This window comes from Phasianus colchicus, chromosome 6 (assembly GCF_987193195.1).
Source record: "Phasianus colchicus chromosome 6, bPhaCol1.hap1.1, whole genome shotgun sequence".
Taxonomy (NCBI): domain Eukaryota; kingdom Metazoa; phylum Chordata; class Aves; order Galliformes; family Phasianidae; genus Phasianus; species Phasianus colchicus.
The window spans coordinates 44,674,562-44,690,423 of record NC_143441.1 but is presented as its reverse complement, the minus strand read 5'-3'; the positions used below and the strand labels follow the sequence as shown (position 1 = coordinate 44,690,423).

The 15,862-nt window shown below is 37.6% G+C and overlaps 1 protein-coding gene across 3 annotated transcripts in view; it reads right to left on the bottom strand.

Annotated features, from left to right (window-relative positions):
* PTPRN2 (protein tyrosine phosphatase receptor type N2) overlaps positions 1-15,862 on the bottom strand; it is a 621,494-nt gene that overhangs the window by 29,828 nt on the left and 575,804 nt on the right. For 2 of the 3 annotated variants that reach the window (XM_031615965.2, XM_031615966.2), the window contains exons 17-18: positions 12,721-12,798; positions 826-945 (exon numbers count right to left, since the gene is read on the bottom strand). In XM_031615965.2, coding sequence (XP_031471825.2) covers positions 826-945; positions 12,721-12,798 — 198 coding nt within the window. Of the gene's footprint in view, positions 1-825; positions 946-2,093; positions 2,717-12,720; positions 12,799-15,862 lie in introns of those variants that run through there. The other variant, XM_031615967.2, reaches the window with a different exon arrangement.

The following is a 15,862-nucleotide window of genomic DNA, read 5'->3' as shown; positions in this document are numbered from 1 at the left end:
GAAACCTGACACTGGATGAATGCAAAAGGCACTGCCTAAAAATACACCAGACTGCCAGATGCTGTGCACACAGAAATGCCCACCATGCATTGCTCAGCCCACCCGAGCGGTCTTAGAAATCTCACAGTGGAATTCATGTGAGAAGTCAAAAGTCAAATTTTCACCTATGTAGAAAAATAAGCATAAAAACAGAACTTATTTTCAGAGTTGGTCTTTTTCAGAAAGAAATCTTTTTCGCTTGTTAGTTTAAATAGCAATCGTTCTTGATATTTTCCTATTTGTATTTGGCATCATGGTGTTATTTTCTTCCTCTGCTCAGCCAGACAGCTGGAAAAACATGACAGCCATTGTCAAGGCTAGATTTCAACAAAAACCAATGACACAGTATTTTGGGCTCACAATGTATAGCAGAAAATAAAAATGTATATTTATTGTTGTGACTGAGGCAAATGGTAAAGATAGATAGCATTAATTACAAAAGCTATATGGAAGCTGTTCTACAAACATTACGTATGGCTTTCCTAAGGCACAATTCACTAGTTCTAAAAATACTATTAGTCCTATAAAAAATAAATATACACTTCTGCATATCAACCATTTGCGAGACTGTTTTAGAGACAAAATCATTGTCCTTGATTACAGTTTTCCTGTAACTCAGTTCATGACATTAGTAGGTGCAAGCCACCAGGCAACTAAAACCACCCAAATTTCTGGCAAACCTATGACTACTTGAAGACAAACCTAAGATGAAACGGCATTTTGCCCCATATAAAATGAAGCCATGCTCTTCCTGTCCTGCTTACACCCAGTGCTTTGTTTCAGTACCTCGTAGATGTGGTAGAGGTTTGACCCTTCGTCGGGCCAGTAGTGGTAGCACTGCTTGACTCCGCTTTCCGTGAGGGGTGTCAGCATGACAATAACGACACAGCCGTTCTCCCAGACCATCTGCAGACAAAGAAAGACACCATAGCCACACTGTGACTGCCTAATTACTGCGTGACATGTATAATTACTGCACTCAGACACACAATCAAAATTTATTCCATTCACAGGAAATTTATTTCATTTTCATTAGACACTTTTACTCTGCAGCTGCTTTCAAATCCCTGAATAAACTGGCACCATATTTTGCAGGCATCCATGAAATATTAAAGAATTTCCAGTGATTTCAATTCACGTCTTCTGTAAATTCTCTCCTCGTTCCTGGTATTGCGTTCAAATGCTTTTCTATCAAACTTTTAGATCCACAAAGGAAACACTGAACAATGCTTGCAAAACATGCAGCTCCTTGGTGTTTGATACCGAATACCCAAGGAGCACAGATATGCCATTAGCAGTGTGTTGACCTGCTAAAGTCGCATTTGCTAAAACTTGTGTGCCCTCATCCCTGATTCTTTTCAGTTTCCCACACAGCCAAAGCTACAGAACTGCCGCATTGCTGGAAGAGGTATAAGAGGCACAAAAGTTGCATTTTAACAATAAGGAAATAAGTAAAGGGCAAGGGAAAAAAAATAAATTGACCAAATATCTTCTTCCAAAAACGCTTCAAATAGAGAAATCATCCTTTCACACAATTAGAAAAGAATTACTGCAAATGTGCAAATACTTTCTTCTTCCTTCATTCATCCTTCTGTTCCCTCCTTCCTTCCTTATTTTTTTTCCCCCCCTATCTTTTTCTTTCAAGATCTCTTTTTTCCTAACCCTTTCCTTCCCTTCTTACATTTCTTTTCTTGTTTCTCCTGGCAATACAAGGGAAGCCCAAGCAGTGCTGCAGACTGTGCACTCTCATAGCACAGGTACAACACGAATGAAGGGGAGCTGCATCTTCACCATCAGCATGATCTCTTAGTAATTCAGAGTAGCCACAGAGCAGAGCACAGGAATCTCAACCAAAGAACAAGCTGAGATGCTCTGGTCTGGCACATCTCTGTTCCAAACAGCCCACGACTGAACAAAAAGGCTCCTATGAATTAATACCAAGCAGCATAATCACTAAGAACTGTTATTATTACGCTGTACATTGATGTTATATTTGCATACAACTTTCATTGTCTTTTTGCTCGCATATGAAATTACTGAATGAAGAGTAAACGGCTCTTTTTGTGAAGGGTTATGTTTATTTCACAGAAATATTTATAAGCGACTGTATTGACATGTAAATTCTGTAAACAAAAAAGGCCTTTGTCTAAACCGTGCAAAGATGAGATGATACATTCAATTCAAGGATTATTTTTTTTAATTACATATCAAATAAAAAGGTTTCCTATTCATGGATAATGATGTTGTCTTTTCTTTTAAGAATAGCTTGAATATATAGAAACAAATAACATTTTTTCTTGCTTATTTTTTCCCCATTTTGTAACATAATTGAAACAACTTTTAAAAACAGCTTAGAATTACTTAGAGAAATTGATGTAGGGTTTGCACAGAATAGGCCTATTTATGATTTTGGACAGAACCACAGGAAAAAAACTGCAGTTGAATACAAGGAATAAAAATAATCTTAATTCTCTTTTTCTTCCCCTTGAGAAGATTTAAAAAACATCAAAATATCCATAATCCATCCACCCACCCTCCTGCTAAAAACTGACAGCACTGCAAGAACTGCAAAATACTTCAAATTGATGGACAACTTGTTTTATAGGCTGATGTGGATTCATCATTTGTATTTTCTTTTGTCTCTGCGTTCCTTTTGGGTCACAGCTGGCAACCTTCTCTGTATATAAGGAAAACGATACAGATTTCATTCATTCTGTCATAATTTCACCTTTTTTTGAGTCAGCAATCAGACTATGATCAGAATTCAAAACATGTATCTTACTTTAAAACTAGCCCCACTAAATCAGTACTTTCATCACATAACGATTTAATGTGCCTCTAGAAGGTATAGAAGCTCATTGAAGCCATTACGAAAATGAGGAGAAACACAGTTTTTATGAGTGTAATAAAAATACAATGATCTAGACCATAAACTAATCATCGAGCACTCTGCTTGTGCCACCCAAGTGTAACATTATAAAAGCCCACTCGCTTAGAGAGGAATCCTTACAGTTTGGCAGCCCCGTTCATTGGTTCAAAGACACAGCATTTCATTAGACAGGGGCTGTCTGCATCTCTGAAGATTTCATTAAGCATAAATCCAAATGAAAGTTAATTTAAACAAACAATTTGAAAGTTACTCTGGAGTATAATTTTTTTTTTCCAGTCATAGAGCGAAAATGTCAAAGTCAAATCTACTAAATCAAGAAGGTAACGCAATCTAGTGGCAACGTGCCCGTTTCAAGCAATTGTCAGTGCATCTCCTTTGCTTACCATTGAGATGGGACATTCAGCAAGACTCACAGGCAATGACTTGAGCACTACTGCTCTTTTCTTCTCCTTAATAACTTAAATATTTGACAATTAGGCTGTTACCCAGATTGCTTTCCAAATGAAGCAGAAGAGGGATGAGTAAAAGGCAGTTCACAGAGTTTCACACAGTCCATCGCCCCATCTGTAACTCGGCGATGGATTCAGGAACAGCCCAGCACTCAGCTGTGCTTTAGAGGGTGTGGATATGGCCATGTGCTAGAAAGCGGCCCTAGTGACTGTCTCTGCCACCTTGGACATGAAGCATAGCCTCAGGCTTTACAGTGCTCCACAAGCTCTGGGAAGTGCCTCTGGTTACCAAAGGGAAATTTCAACTGGATCCAAACAAGGAAGGACGTTACATTGCAAATTCACAGTAGTTTACGTAGTTCTGAACTTCATATGATTGCATAATTTACAGGAAGCCACTTCATGCAACATAAGAATAAAGAGAATGTAAGGTTCTCAGAGCCAGAGCAGAGGCTTTTCTTTTTAGTTATCTGTGTGGAGCCTCACAAAATTAAGTCTTATACTCTAGGTGTTAAGTACTGCTAGGCAAAGAACCATATAAAAAAAATCAAACGTTAGATCGATTAGTACAGTCAGTTTCAAGTTTGTAACTAACAGTGATACCTGGAGAAGAAATGTTGAATAGAGACTTACAAATGGAAGAGAAAGTGTGAGTTATGTAGAGGAACTCAGTTTTAATACAAACACTTTGCTGAAAATACTGAATAATTTTGTGTGACTTGCTCAACCTTCAGCCTGTGCGCTATTTAAGCATCTCTATCGAGGTTCTGCTGAGCGCATCATTCTCAAAACATTTCTCAGACAAGAAAAATGCCATCCCTCCCCATTTATTGCAAATTAAAGGCTGAATCCTGCAGCCCAAAGACAAGCAGTAAGCGCGTTCGACATCTGCAGGATTCCCTGTTGATGAAACCCACCACATGTAGAGACCCCACGCTGTGGCTATGTAGTGTGCCAGTCCCACACAAAGGACTTCTGCTTTGGGAGGAATTAAGTTTAGTATAAATTACTTGCAAAGGAGCACCGAATGGCTTTTTCAAAGAAGTCACAAGTAGGAGAATCACTGCTACAACAATTACAAATTGAATAAAACACCAGCTTTTGAAAGCTAGTAAGTATATTTTAAAATTGTGTTCTTTACTGGTTTGTAAATTAGATGGCTAATATGAATTCCTTCTTTTTTTTCCAGAAACTTGATCACTTTGAAGCTTCGATTTATAGTGATAGATCCAACTCAAATCCTCTTTTTTAGCCTCTTTATTTTAGCGATAGGGAAATGACAAGATGTGTGTTCCATTCAGGCACTGTTCTTTTGACCAGGACTAGTGGAAAAGGCTCTACAATGCAATGATTTAAAAGTAGAAAATAACTGGTATAATCAACTAAATCAAGTCTGTTAATTAAAAATAATATTTTAAGTACACCAGTTGCATCTTGAAAGAGATCTCCAGAATCAGTATGTAACTACCCAAATAGTCAGTAACTGCAGCTGTTTGGATAAACAAGAAAACAAAAACCAAATAGTTTCTAATGATGATCAAAAATTAACATGGATAAAAACAATTCCTAAAAACAACAAGAAAGTAAGGTATTAAACCTTAAGCGAATAGATTACATACATCCTATGCACATCTCCTCTGTGATTTCCTCCAAATTCTCTACTAGAAATAGGAAATGTTGATGGAAGCAGTTGGAAAATGGTATTTATGGAATATTTTAAAACCAAGACCCCATTTTTTTTTTAATGGATTAGAAAGAAAAAGGAGGGGGGGCTTTTAACTGCAAAAATATTTGGGGGAGGGTTTAGAATTTTGGTTGGGTGCCACTCAAAAATCAAACTTTTCGAAATGTTTTGGTTGACAATGACATCCTTTTGATATGAAGAAGGGTCTAATCTGACAAAGACAGCGTGCCCATTTACAAATCCATAGGTGTGCCAAACAGCTCAGTAGATCTGTAGTTTTAACAGTTAGCTGTCAATAATTTATGTTTAATTAAAAACTGCAGTTTGAAAGGCATTTTAAAACATAAAGTGAATGCGAATTGCTCCATATACCACCTGCGCTGTTGCAGCAACACTTCTTTGGAAACCATTCAGGAGGGCAAACTCAAGATGGCTGCGTGTGTTGCAGTAACTTCTGCTGTGCCCAAAATACATGAACTACTCTTCTTCTTCACAGGAGATTGATAACTCCAGCCTTATGAGTAAATAATTTAAATATTTAAATACTTCCTTTATTATTATTGCAGCGCTGACAAAACCACTCTAAAGAGGGACAGTCCCACCAAAATTACCAGGAATTAACTTTTCACTTCAGCATTTGAGAGATGGAATATAAAAATTAAAGGGACAGAATTTTTAAAAGGACCACTTCTAAGTACCTCCTCTGACCTGAGCCATAATTACAAGTGAGCATAGTAAGCTCACACAGCTGTACTGAACGCTTATGGAATTCATAATGCTGTATTTTATTTCACGTAGCTTGATAAGTTACTAGAGCTCTAGGGGCTACTGTTCTGTGCCTCTCTCTCCCTTGCTGTTTTTCTTTTATTAAATTAAAATATGCATATTTTACACATTGAATTACTGCGTCTTTTCATGTGCTCTTCTTTCTGAAGGTGAAAACTGATTAGACATGCAGAAAGTCCCTTCCCAGGCAAAGAAAACAAAACTTTGGAACCAAAACTGCTTGAAAGCACAATGTTCTGCACAGAAGAACAAAATACCAAAAAAATAATTTAGTCTCTAAATTAATTTCAGCACTCTAAATACATGCTGAACTGGGAGCATGTAAACTAGTAATAAGAGCAGGAGAGGGTCTGCTATAGTTGGGCTTACTCAACCTACAGGCCTGGAACATGGATATTGCAAGGAGACGCATTAAGCTACAACCACATGGACTTCTGTCCATGGGGATTTTCCCTTGGAGATCCTGACAAGTAATCCTTTTTGCACGGGAAGCAACCAGCAGACACTATTTTCTTTTTGTTTTTCTGAACTTCAAAACTGGAAGGGAAAAACTAGTATCGACAAAAAAGACACACAGATTTATCCTATCTTCAGGACTGCAATTCAAGGATTGTGTTCTTAGCATGCTGGTATGATCTGGGAGGAAAATGACTATCAAATTTTGAACTGTCTGACAGTATTCTCTTGAACATGAAAATATTATAAAAATAATTTTAGATTAAGAAATGCAGACTGGGGGCAATGAAGAGCAAATGGCACCTCAACTCCATGGGCTCAAAGCAGGGCTTTGGTCTCTCTGGACTCTTTCTGCACTTTACATTTAATAGTCATGCAATAAAAATAGAAAATAATCAAAAGAGCAGCTGTATGCCCCAATCACAGCAGCATAAACCTCTGTTCCATCTAGTAGTAGATTCTTGTCTTTAAAAAGAAAAGTATAGTCTCAATTTCAGTAATATCTCACATATTAGCCAACAGCAAAGGAAATATGAATGTAAGGAAAAGCACGGGTTTGATTCAGAACATGTAGGTGAAAGTTTTTTCTTCCTGGAAGTACATCCTAAACTGAAACAGTCAATACCTGCATTCTGTCCTGGTTCTGTGATGGACTCAGAGCTGTTCATGTCTGATACCATCACTGCCAGACCTCCAGAGGTAAGACTCTGGAAGAACGATCTAGCCTGAGCTATGCACCTTTTTAGGTAAAAGACTGGGAATTTTCTGGTCCAAACAAGTGCTTATTTAATCTTACGGCTTACTGTTGTAGGTGCTTTTAATCTTACTGCTTCTCTGCAAAATTAGGAAAGTCGTATTTGTCTACTCCTTTTACAGAGCTTTATGGTGTTCATATACTTTGCTGATTATGTTGGTCATGGATACAGGAAATCACAAAAAGACAACAAATACGTAAATAAGTATCATATCTGATTTGATTTTCCGAGGAAATAAAGAGGCATACAGTAGGCTGCTAGGCAGGGACTGCCTCATCCCTCTCACTATTTCACCTACTATGGTGAAATGAAATTAAAAACAAGTGAAAGTGCGCTTCTTCCCCAAAAGGGGAAGGGCAGATGTTGGCAGATTTATGAAAGCAAGGCACAACGTGGGACACTAGCAATCCTAAAAGGAGAATAAGACTGTATTTCCCAGAATAGAAAAGATTATGGCCTCCTACAGAAATTTCCATTTGGAAGCAACGAACTTTAGCAGACACACAATTTATAAAACTGGTGTAATTAAGAACAATTTTTTTTTTCAGTCAGCTCTAAATATCCAAACTCCTAGGACAGTTTCTTGCATATTATCCCTGGTCTCAGAATACTTTAAAATTTAAGGCATGTACTTCATGTCAAATACTTCATGGAATTATAACCCAGCACATACGGAAAATAATAAAATTTTATGCCTCCAGAATTATTCACAACATGGAACTCCTGCTGCGAAAACTTGTTATAGATCAGAAATGTTCTACATCCTCTTTCTTTTGAATTATGTTCAAAGAGATGTTGAATTTTAATAGTGCTATGTGAAAGAGCTGAGTGAAATCTCACTGAAGCTGCTGGACAAAATCATCACCTTTCATTCAAGATAAATGCAAGAAACAAGCAAACCCTTTTAAGAAGCTTGATAACTGAAATTACAGAAGCTATCATCAAAAACAAATGAAATATGAAGCATATGGACCTGTGAGTTTTTCCAGAAACTGATACGCTTAATGCAGAGAGAGGCATTAATAAAGGCAAGATTAATCAAGATAAGATGCAAGAACATGTAAAAGGAATAAAGAAACCACTGGCACAGCTGACAAACTAGCATTGTGATCCTGGTAGACGAAAAGCCAAAAGAAAGGTTGGGGGCAAAACACTGGGTGAACGAGGTTTGGAAGAAAAGAATTTGATTCTGCCTCTCTTTATTTCTGTTCAAAGAAATAAAACTGTACTTCCTTTGTAAATAAAATGGAACTGTATCAAAGCAAAAACCTGTCCTGATGATGAATTCTCTTTCCAGCTGAGAAGAAAACAACACACAGACCTGGCAAATTGTTTAACCACTCAGGTAAAAATGGATTAAAACCGTGTGAGAAGAGTCACCCAATCTTCAAGAAATGGAATTGCGAGGTGGAATTCCCACTGAACCAAAATAGAATCAATGAATGAGGTATATCTCAGAAATAGTAATTGGTAAAGAGAGATGAAAACAAGACCAGATGAAATTAAAAGAAGGCCTAAATCAGCTGGAGGCTTTTCAAAATTAATTAAGTAGTGGCTGGAAAATTTCCAGAACAGTCTAAGAGATGACATGCAGGCAGAGATGAAATCTCTGCTTGAGCTACAAACACAGGGAATCCAGACAGATTAGGAAGCCCTGTGGCAAAACAGATCAATGAGGTGACTGACAACACATCTGCTGCAGGCTAGAAAGTTTTCAAAGAAAAAGGTAAATCAGGGAAGTTGGAACTAACTTAGGGCTTGCTGGCTGACAGGAGCTATGGTAAGGATATAAGGAGCTGGAGAAGTAGACTGGAGGGAAGTCTGATACTTGGAAGTGGCTTTGCATCATCAGAAAAGCCACAGTAAAGCCTTTTTTTTTAGCATTGTTCTTTTTATGACCTCATGTTGATTTGAAAAACATTTGAAAATAATCCACACACAGTAATGTGGGGGTATCTCCAGCTCAAAGACTGCTTCTCTGAAATAAAAACTTCCATTAAGCAAATCTCTCTCCAGCAAACATTAAAATCCAAATGAACAGAAACATGTACAGAAAATGCTACATCTAATCAGCAGCTCTAGTGGCTGAAGTGAAATGGTACTGAGGAACAATACTTGCTCTTCTTCCTCATCTTACAAAAAATAATATTTGAAAAAAATAGTGAGAAGATTGAAACTTGTCCTCTTTCAGCCTCATAGGGTACTAGGCCTGGATCTGCTCATCAATGCTAAACAAGATAAGCTTAGATAAAGCATCATCAATGATTAATTAAAAGCTTTGCACACACTGGGAAAGAGAAGACACTGAACAGACCATGATCCCTGTTCAGATCTGGGCAATGTGAAAGCAGTAAATGAGTTTGACTGCTGAGCATCTAACAGCACTCGCACAAAAATACTGGGCACTGGATCTACACACCTGGTTTTAGAGAGGCCTGACAACAAAACTAGGAAAAAAGATTATCCAAAACTAGATAATCAATTCGGTCTTAAACAGAGATGAAGAATTTGAGTAACCACATGATAATACAGAAAGCACAGAGATGCACAAGAGCAAGCACTGCAGATCAGTGTTGGGGCTAAGCAACGTGGTTCCTTTTTCACACATCTACCTTGGAAAAAGAGAATCAGCAGTATCTACAACTTCATCGCTCTGCTAACATGCATTTGGTCCCTCAGACCACCAAAACGTTGGTCTAACATTAAATCCACAAAATAAGTACAATGCCTGACTGTTAGAAGAATTCAATCCAGGTTTAAGAGAAACTAAGTTTAGAAACAGTGTCTGGAATTAAGCATTGAACCTAATTAAGATAGGTCAGGAACAGTTTGGATTTCATGATGGATATTAGTCATGCTGTAAATGCCAAGAAGTAGTTTTACACTTTCAAGTTAAACAAATATTTGTAGACAAGTGTTTTCCTGAAAACAGCTTGAACTGCTTAAAGGAGTGGAAGCAATTACACTAGCTTCTTGCTGGGGTAGTCTGACAGCCAAGGAGAAGTGGAATGGCTGGTGCTCACCGTGCAAATAGGATTTAAGTCTCTGTCTGCAAGAAGTGGAAGCAATAGATCTAGTAAATACTGGCAATGAAAACGATGCCAAGCTCCAAGAGTCTCTGTTGGAATTGCTAAAGCATAGCATTGTGCATTTAGACAAGGAACAGCCGAATGATTCCAGGTCTCTCTACTGTGGAATTGGTCACTGTTGTTACCATCAGTTGGAAAACTGCTCCACTGAGCATGCAGAAGGGGAACAAGCAGCCCAGCCCAGCACCAGCTGATTTGGGTGGAGGAAGGAGGGAGAGGAGAACCACTAAGACGACGTAACAAAAATGAATAATTGAACCTTTAAACAATCCCTAGTGGCAGCACCACAATCTGAATAAACTACAGAAAATCCTATTCAAGTAAACATCAAAGGATTCTGCTCTGAAAGAAGTTAACACTCTGTTCTCCATGGCAAGTTTCCCTTACTTTACTTTATATAGCTACTGTTAGGTGATGTGAAAAATGAACGCAATCTCAGCTCCTGCTTCTGTACATGAAGGGCAGTAACTTCAAGCCATGGCTTTTTACTTTTGCAACGGACTTGCTGCATTTTAGTGGTTGTTGATACAATGCTATGCAAGGAGTTAGACTTAGCTCATTTATCACACCTGGCTAATAGCCTGGGCTAGGTAACAAAGCTTGGGCCATGAAGCAGCATGGAATGTGATTTACCCAATGCTGATGGGACCAAAAAAAGCAGGTAACGGAACAACCAACAGACACAGGTATGTTGAAGTGACAGATATCAACAAAATGAAGAAACATTTCAATGGAAACCATCAGAAAAACCAATAGAAGTACATCACATCAACAATGAACACAGCCACACTTGAGCAGGAGCTGAACCAGGGTGGCCAGATGATTTCCTTGGAGCTCTGTACAACAAATCTGGTGGGGAAGAGGGGGTGATCTGTCACCAATAGATTGCAGGGAGAAGAAACAACTAAAAAGAACAAAAGGAAAGTGAAGGAAAATAAAGTCATAAGCAGCATGAAGAAATAAAGTCAAGAGATCTTTAAGAACAGAATTGGATGGAAGCAGCTTGGATTACAGAACAAAAAGTTTCAGCTTTGGTCACCGTGTCTGTGCAAACAGGTTGTCTAACTGTTGAAATTAGAATAGGAGAAGAAAAAAATATCTCCTTTACACAATGTTGGTATGATTAATTCTGATATCTGTGTTAGCTGCAATGCTTCTATACAATTCTTTTAACGTCTCCTTTAAAAATGAGAACTAGAGTTTCTCAACAGTAAAGACAAAACAAGTAAAAAATATACAGAATGTAAGTATACAGACATGAAAGAAAAATACAATTAGAACGGGTCTTAAAATAGCACTGCATGTGCTAACATGGTATTTGATTTTGCTTGTTTAACTTAAGGACACATTATCTGGTAGCGTGCCTGATACAAGGAACGCTCTCACCCAGGAAAAAACCTAGTCTTCTCAACTGTGTCTAATTACCAAACATAGACGGCAAAAATCACAATTTACTTGAAAATGTAATCCGGAAGAGCAGCTTAACTCACTTCAAGCAGAATGCATTTGTTCCGCACTTCTAAAAACAAGGCCCAAAATATCTCAGGTTGAGTATTTAAATATCCAGACACTCAAAATCAAACAAACATTCTGAAAATTTCCTGACTGCTCTTCTATCAGAGAAACAGTAGGGAATTGTGCTACGAAAAGCACATAGAATTCTCTTTAGTAGGGTCCAACTGACACTTACAATCACAGACCTAGCAGTGCAGATGAAGAAAGAAGGTGATTTCAACTCAATAGAAGCTCCTAAACCACAACAGCTTTTCTGAAATACGTACTTAAATAGTCTCTCTCTTCAAAGCAAAATAAAATAAAAATACATGCTCATACTGATGAGAAGCCCAAGTCAGTTATAATAATTTCTACTCAATCAGCTTCCAGAAGCTTTCAGGCAAACTTTTACACTTCCAAAGGAATACATACAGCATGTTGGCACTCAGCCTGGCCACGTGTGTATGTTCACATCGGAGAGCTGCATAAGCACTTGAAAAGGCTGCATGCAAACACTCCTATTTGTGCATTGGTAACCGTTGTCTCTATCCCAGCAAAAAAAGTATGGACCTACTTTACTTCACATAGTAGGATATTAACTCAACTACCTGTGGTAGAGAAAATGCACAAGCACTAAAGCATTTTGGAGAACTCGGGCATGTGAGGAATAGATTTCAGTGCAAAAATTCACAACGCACTGTGCTGGATCTTTTTTGATCTGGAGAATGAACTGACTTGTGACTATGCCCTTAAGAAGGTCAAGACCTCTGAAAATCACTCGGTACATGACAGCAGTTTAGTTATGGAGATCTGATCTTAAATTTGACATTAAAATATGAAGAATTTGACCAGAGGTTTTTCCATATAATTTCTAGATCAACTCTTCCTTCAAAGGGCTTCTCACATTCATAAATGTTTTTAATTTCCATATACTAGATTAAGAAGATATGTCAGCTATGGTTTCTGTAACTATTGTAACTCAAATACAACAGATTTTACACACTCTGCATTTCAAGAATGCAACAAAATATTTGACTTGCTATGTAAAAATCAACTTTCAAAGAGATGCTTAACTTACCTGCCAGAAGTCAGCAACAGTAGCAGGGAGAGGGCCCTGGGTGGCAATAAAGGCTGGGTTTCGGGGGTCGTGGTCCATCTGAAATAAGGAATGAGAACATAGACTACATTTAGTTAAAGGACAATCCCTTGCTGCATTACAAACAGAAAGTACGCTGGGCACTAACAAGGGGCTTCCCAAAGGCCTGTTACATCCCTCCATTCTTCATCAGCAAGCAAGAAGAGTCCGTTTTCCACAAAAGGCTGATGCTACCACATGAATATCAGCACACTGATGAGCAATGTCTTATGTCTTCAATATGCAGCGTAAGATCATTTATGGTAGCTGACAAAGGCATCCGAGGTCAGTGCTGTGGTTTCACAGCAACCTAGGACCCATCTGAAACATTTTTCTACACTGAGTGTTAAGAATACTCCAAACATTTAAAAATGTTCTTCATTTCCACTATGCCAGTCAAGGGCTCATGTAATTCAAGAAAAAAAACAAAAATGGGGAACAAATTCAGTTTCTGGCTTTTTCTGGTTAGCTGAGTTGCCTAAATGCATGGATTTGCCCACAACAGAAGAAGTTCTGCCTAAAGACCTTAATTATAACATTTAATTCAAGGAGCAGAAAATTCACTGAGCAGAAAAAATAAAGAATCTAAGAAACAAAGCCGTGAAGAGTAAATAGGATTAGTGTGTTACAATGAACGTTTTCTAACGATGGGTGGTTTTCTTGGTTCTAAATCACAGGAACCACTCTGCTGAAAAAGAAGATCTGCTGATGGGATTAAAAAACAAACAAACTCATTCCGACCCTGAACTAGGCAAGACAAAACTTCAAACATAAAGAAAAAAGACATTGAAAACAGCAAGAGTTAACTTACACCCATGTAGCTGAAGGCAAAATTTGTCTCAATGCATGATTCTGCTCTATAAGTAAAGATCTGAATAAGAATGAATGTGAGTCACATTTGCATTAACAGGCATCTCCTGAATTTATTCATAGCCTATCAAAATGTTCAGTGATGGTACATGTCAGCATAAAAGAAGGCACCTCATAATTATATGCACATAAAAGCGGGAAGAACCATAAAAGAACAGATGTAAGTTATTCTAACAGAACAACAATGTGATGAATGTTGCAAAAAAGAAGAGAATCCTTTAATGCTTCTAATTTTCTGATGTATAATTAAACTGGACTTGATATTAAAATTCTCCATGACAACACAACACAGGTAAAACGAAGCCACTGAATAAAAGCTTACTTTTAATTCACCACCCACGGTTATCAGAAACCTTGACCAGAATGTCTATAATACCTTCATTTTATTCTGAGCTTCATTGAGATGCTTCTCTGATCAGCAAACAACTCTTCACAACAAGCAATTGCTCAGAACAAATTTCAGCCTCGCCTCTTGACAAAAGCAATTTTGATAGCAGGACATTTTCCCCCAATCTCAAAATACCCTGTAGTATTAACTTTCTTCAGAATGCAGTATTAGTAGAAGAAACTTACAAACCATTTCAAACTGGGCACCTTTTTGTGCGCTTTGCTTTCTGTTATGTTTGAGGCACTGAATCAAACAATGAGAACAGCAACGGATGTGATTAAGCAAAGGCAGGCCTAAAGGTTATTTCTCTCTATGAGCAGCCTGGTCTAGTATTAGATATGGACATTGGTGGCATTGGAGCTTGATGATCCTTGAGGTCCCTTTCAACCCAAGCCATTCTATGATACAATGACTCATGGTTAGGTATTTTGTTTTGAATCCTACAGAGATCCATAGGATTTAGTCATGCAATTAAATGTTTTCCTACACTAACTACAAATTTCAGCTTAGAAAAAGTAACCTGCATCAACAAGAATGTACTGCTGCCCATGGAAACTAATGTGCAGGCATGCAGCTTACTTGAAAATGATGCCACCTATCTACCTGTGAGTTTACCTGTGAGTTCAAGATTCTGACTTCAAAATATAACCAACAGTGAACATACGAAACTTGTGAAATAATAATTTAATTTATCCTTAAAGCAAATTCATTATGCCAGAAAAACAAAGGCAGAAGAAATCAAGGATGATGCAAAATAGTGCTGTTGTGGAGGAAATACTTGTCAACATTCAGCTGGCTGACTCAGGAATAGGCCAATCTTGGCATTTCAGCATTAATCAACCTCTGTCACAAAAGGTGCTGTTGGAACACGGCAAACATTACAATAAGCACAGAGTAGTGAAGTGTATCACCAGTTTAGCAATAATTCAAGAGACAATTACAATTATTACATTCCAAGCACATTGTGTTGTGCAGAAAACAATTATGAGCAGAAACTCTTCTTGCTTGGAGCAAGCAGAAGATGGCAGAAAGCCTCATCACACTATTAAATGATCTTTAACTGAACAGAAATGAGAGCAAAGATTAAACTAATTAAATTAAATTCCTGGTTTCATCAATTTTCTATTTTATGGACTGTTTAAAACACGTATTTTGAGCAAAATGCAACCAATCACTATTCTGGTCACCCAGTTTTAACATGACTATAAAGGACAGTTCTTCGATGTTTTTGTTATGGTCTTTTTGTTCTCTCAAGGTCACCAAGGCCATCCATCAAAGTTAACAGAAATTCAAATACAAAAATAAGAGCCAGTAACAGGTTTTAAAGTAACTAACCAAGGATCAAGTAAAAGGCTTTTTTTTTTTTTTCCAATCAAGGATCCTTCAGATTTCTCACGCCACAAAATAAAGCAGAAAATTCTTCAAGAATAGGGAACAGCAGGCTTCGTACTACTGAGTATTATTAAAAGTGAAAAATCAACTGCTTGCTAATATTTTACTAAGGAAAATCCTTCAGAAATCATCCTAACAGTAATTGTTCAAAAAAAAAAAGCTAGATTTTTCTCTTTATGTTCCCATCAAAGCACAACATTCACATGACTTGAATCAGAATTGGTGGAACAGCCTTTTCTCAAAAGAAAAAAGGTGCAATTATTACAACAGTAATGCTGTGGTAGAAATCTAATTTTCTGATGTATTACTGCAGAGGCAAATCTGGTGATAATGTTTCACAATAGGATTCCACATTATTGTATAAAGGAAGAAAGCAATCAAGGATCAAATACTAGAACAGGCCATATTAACTGTGGTCTTTTGGTCATTACCAAA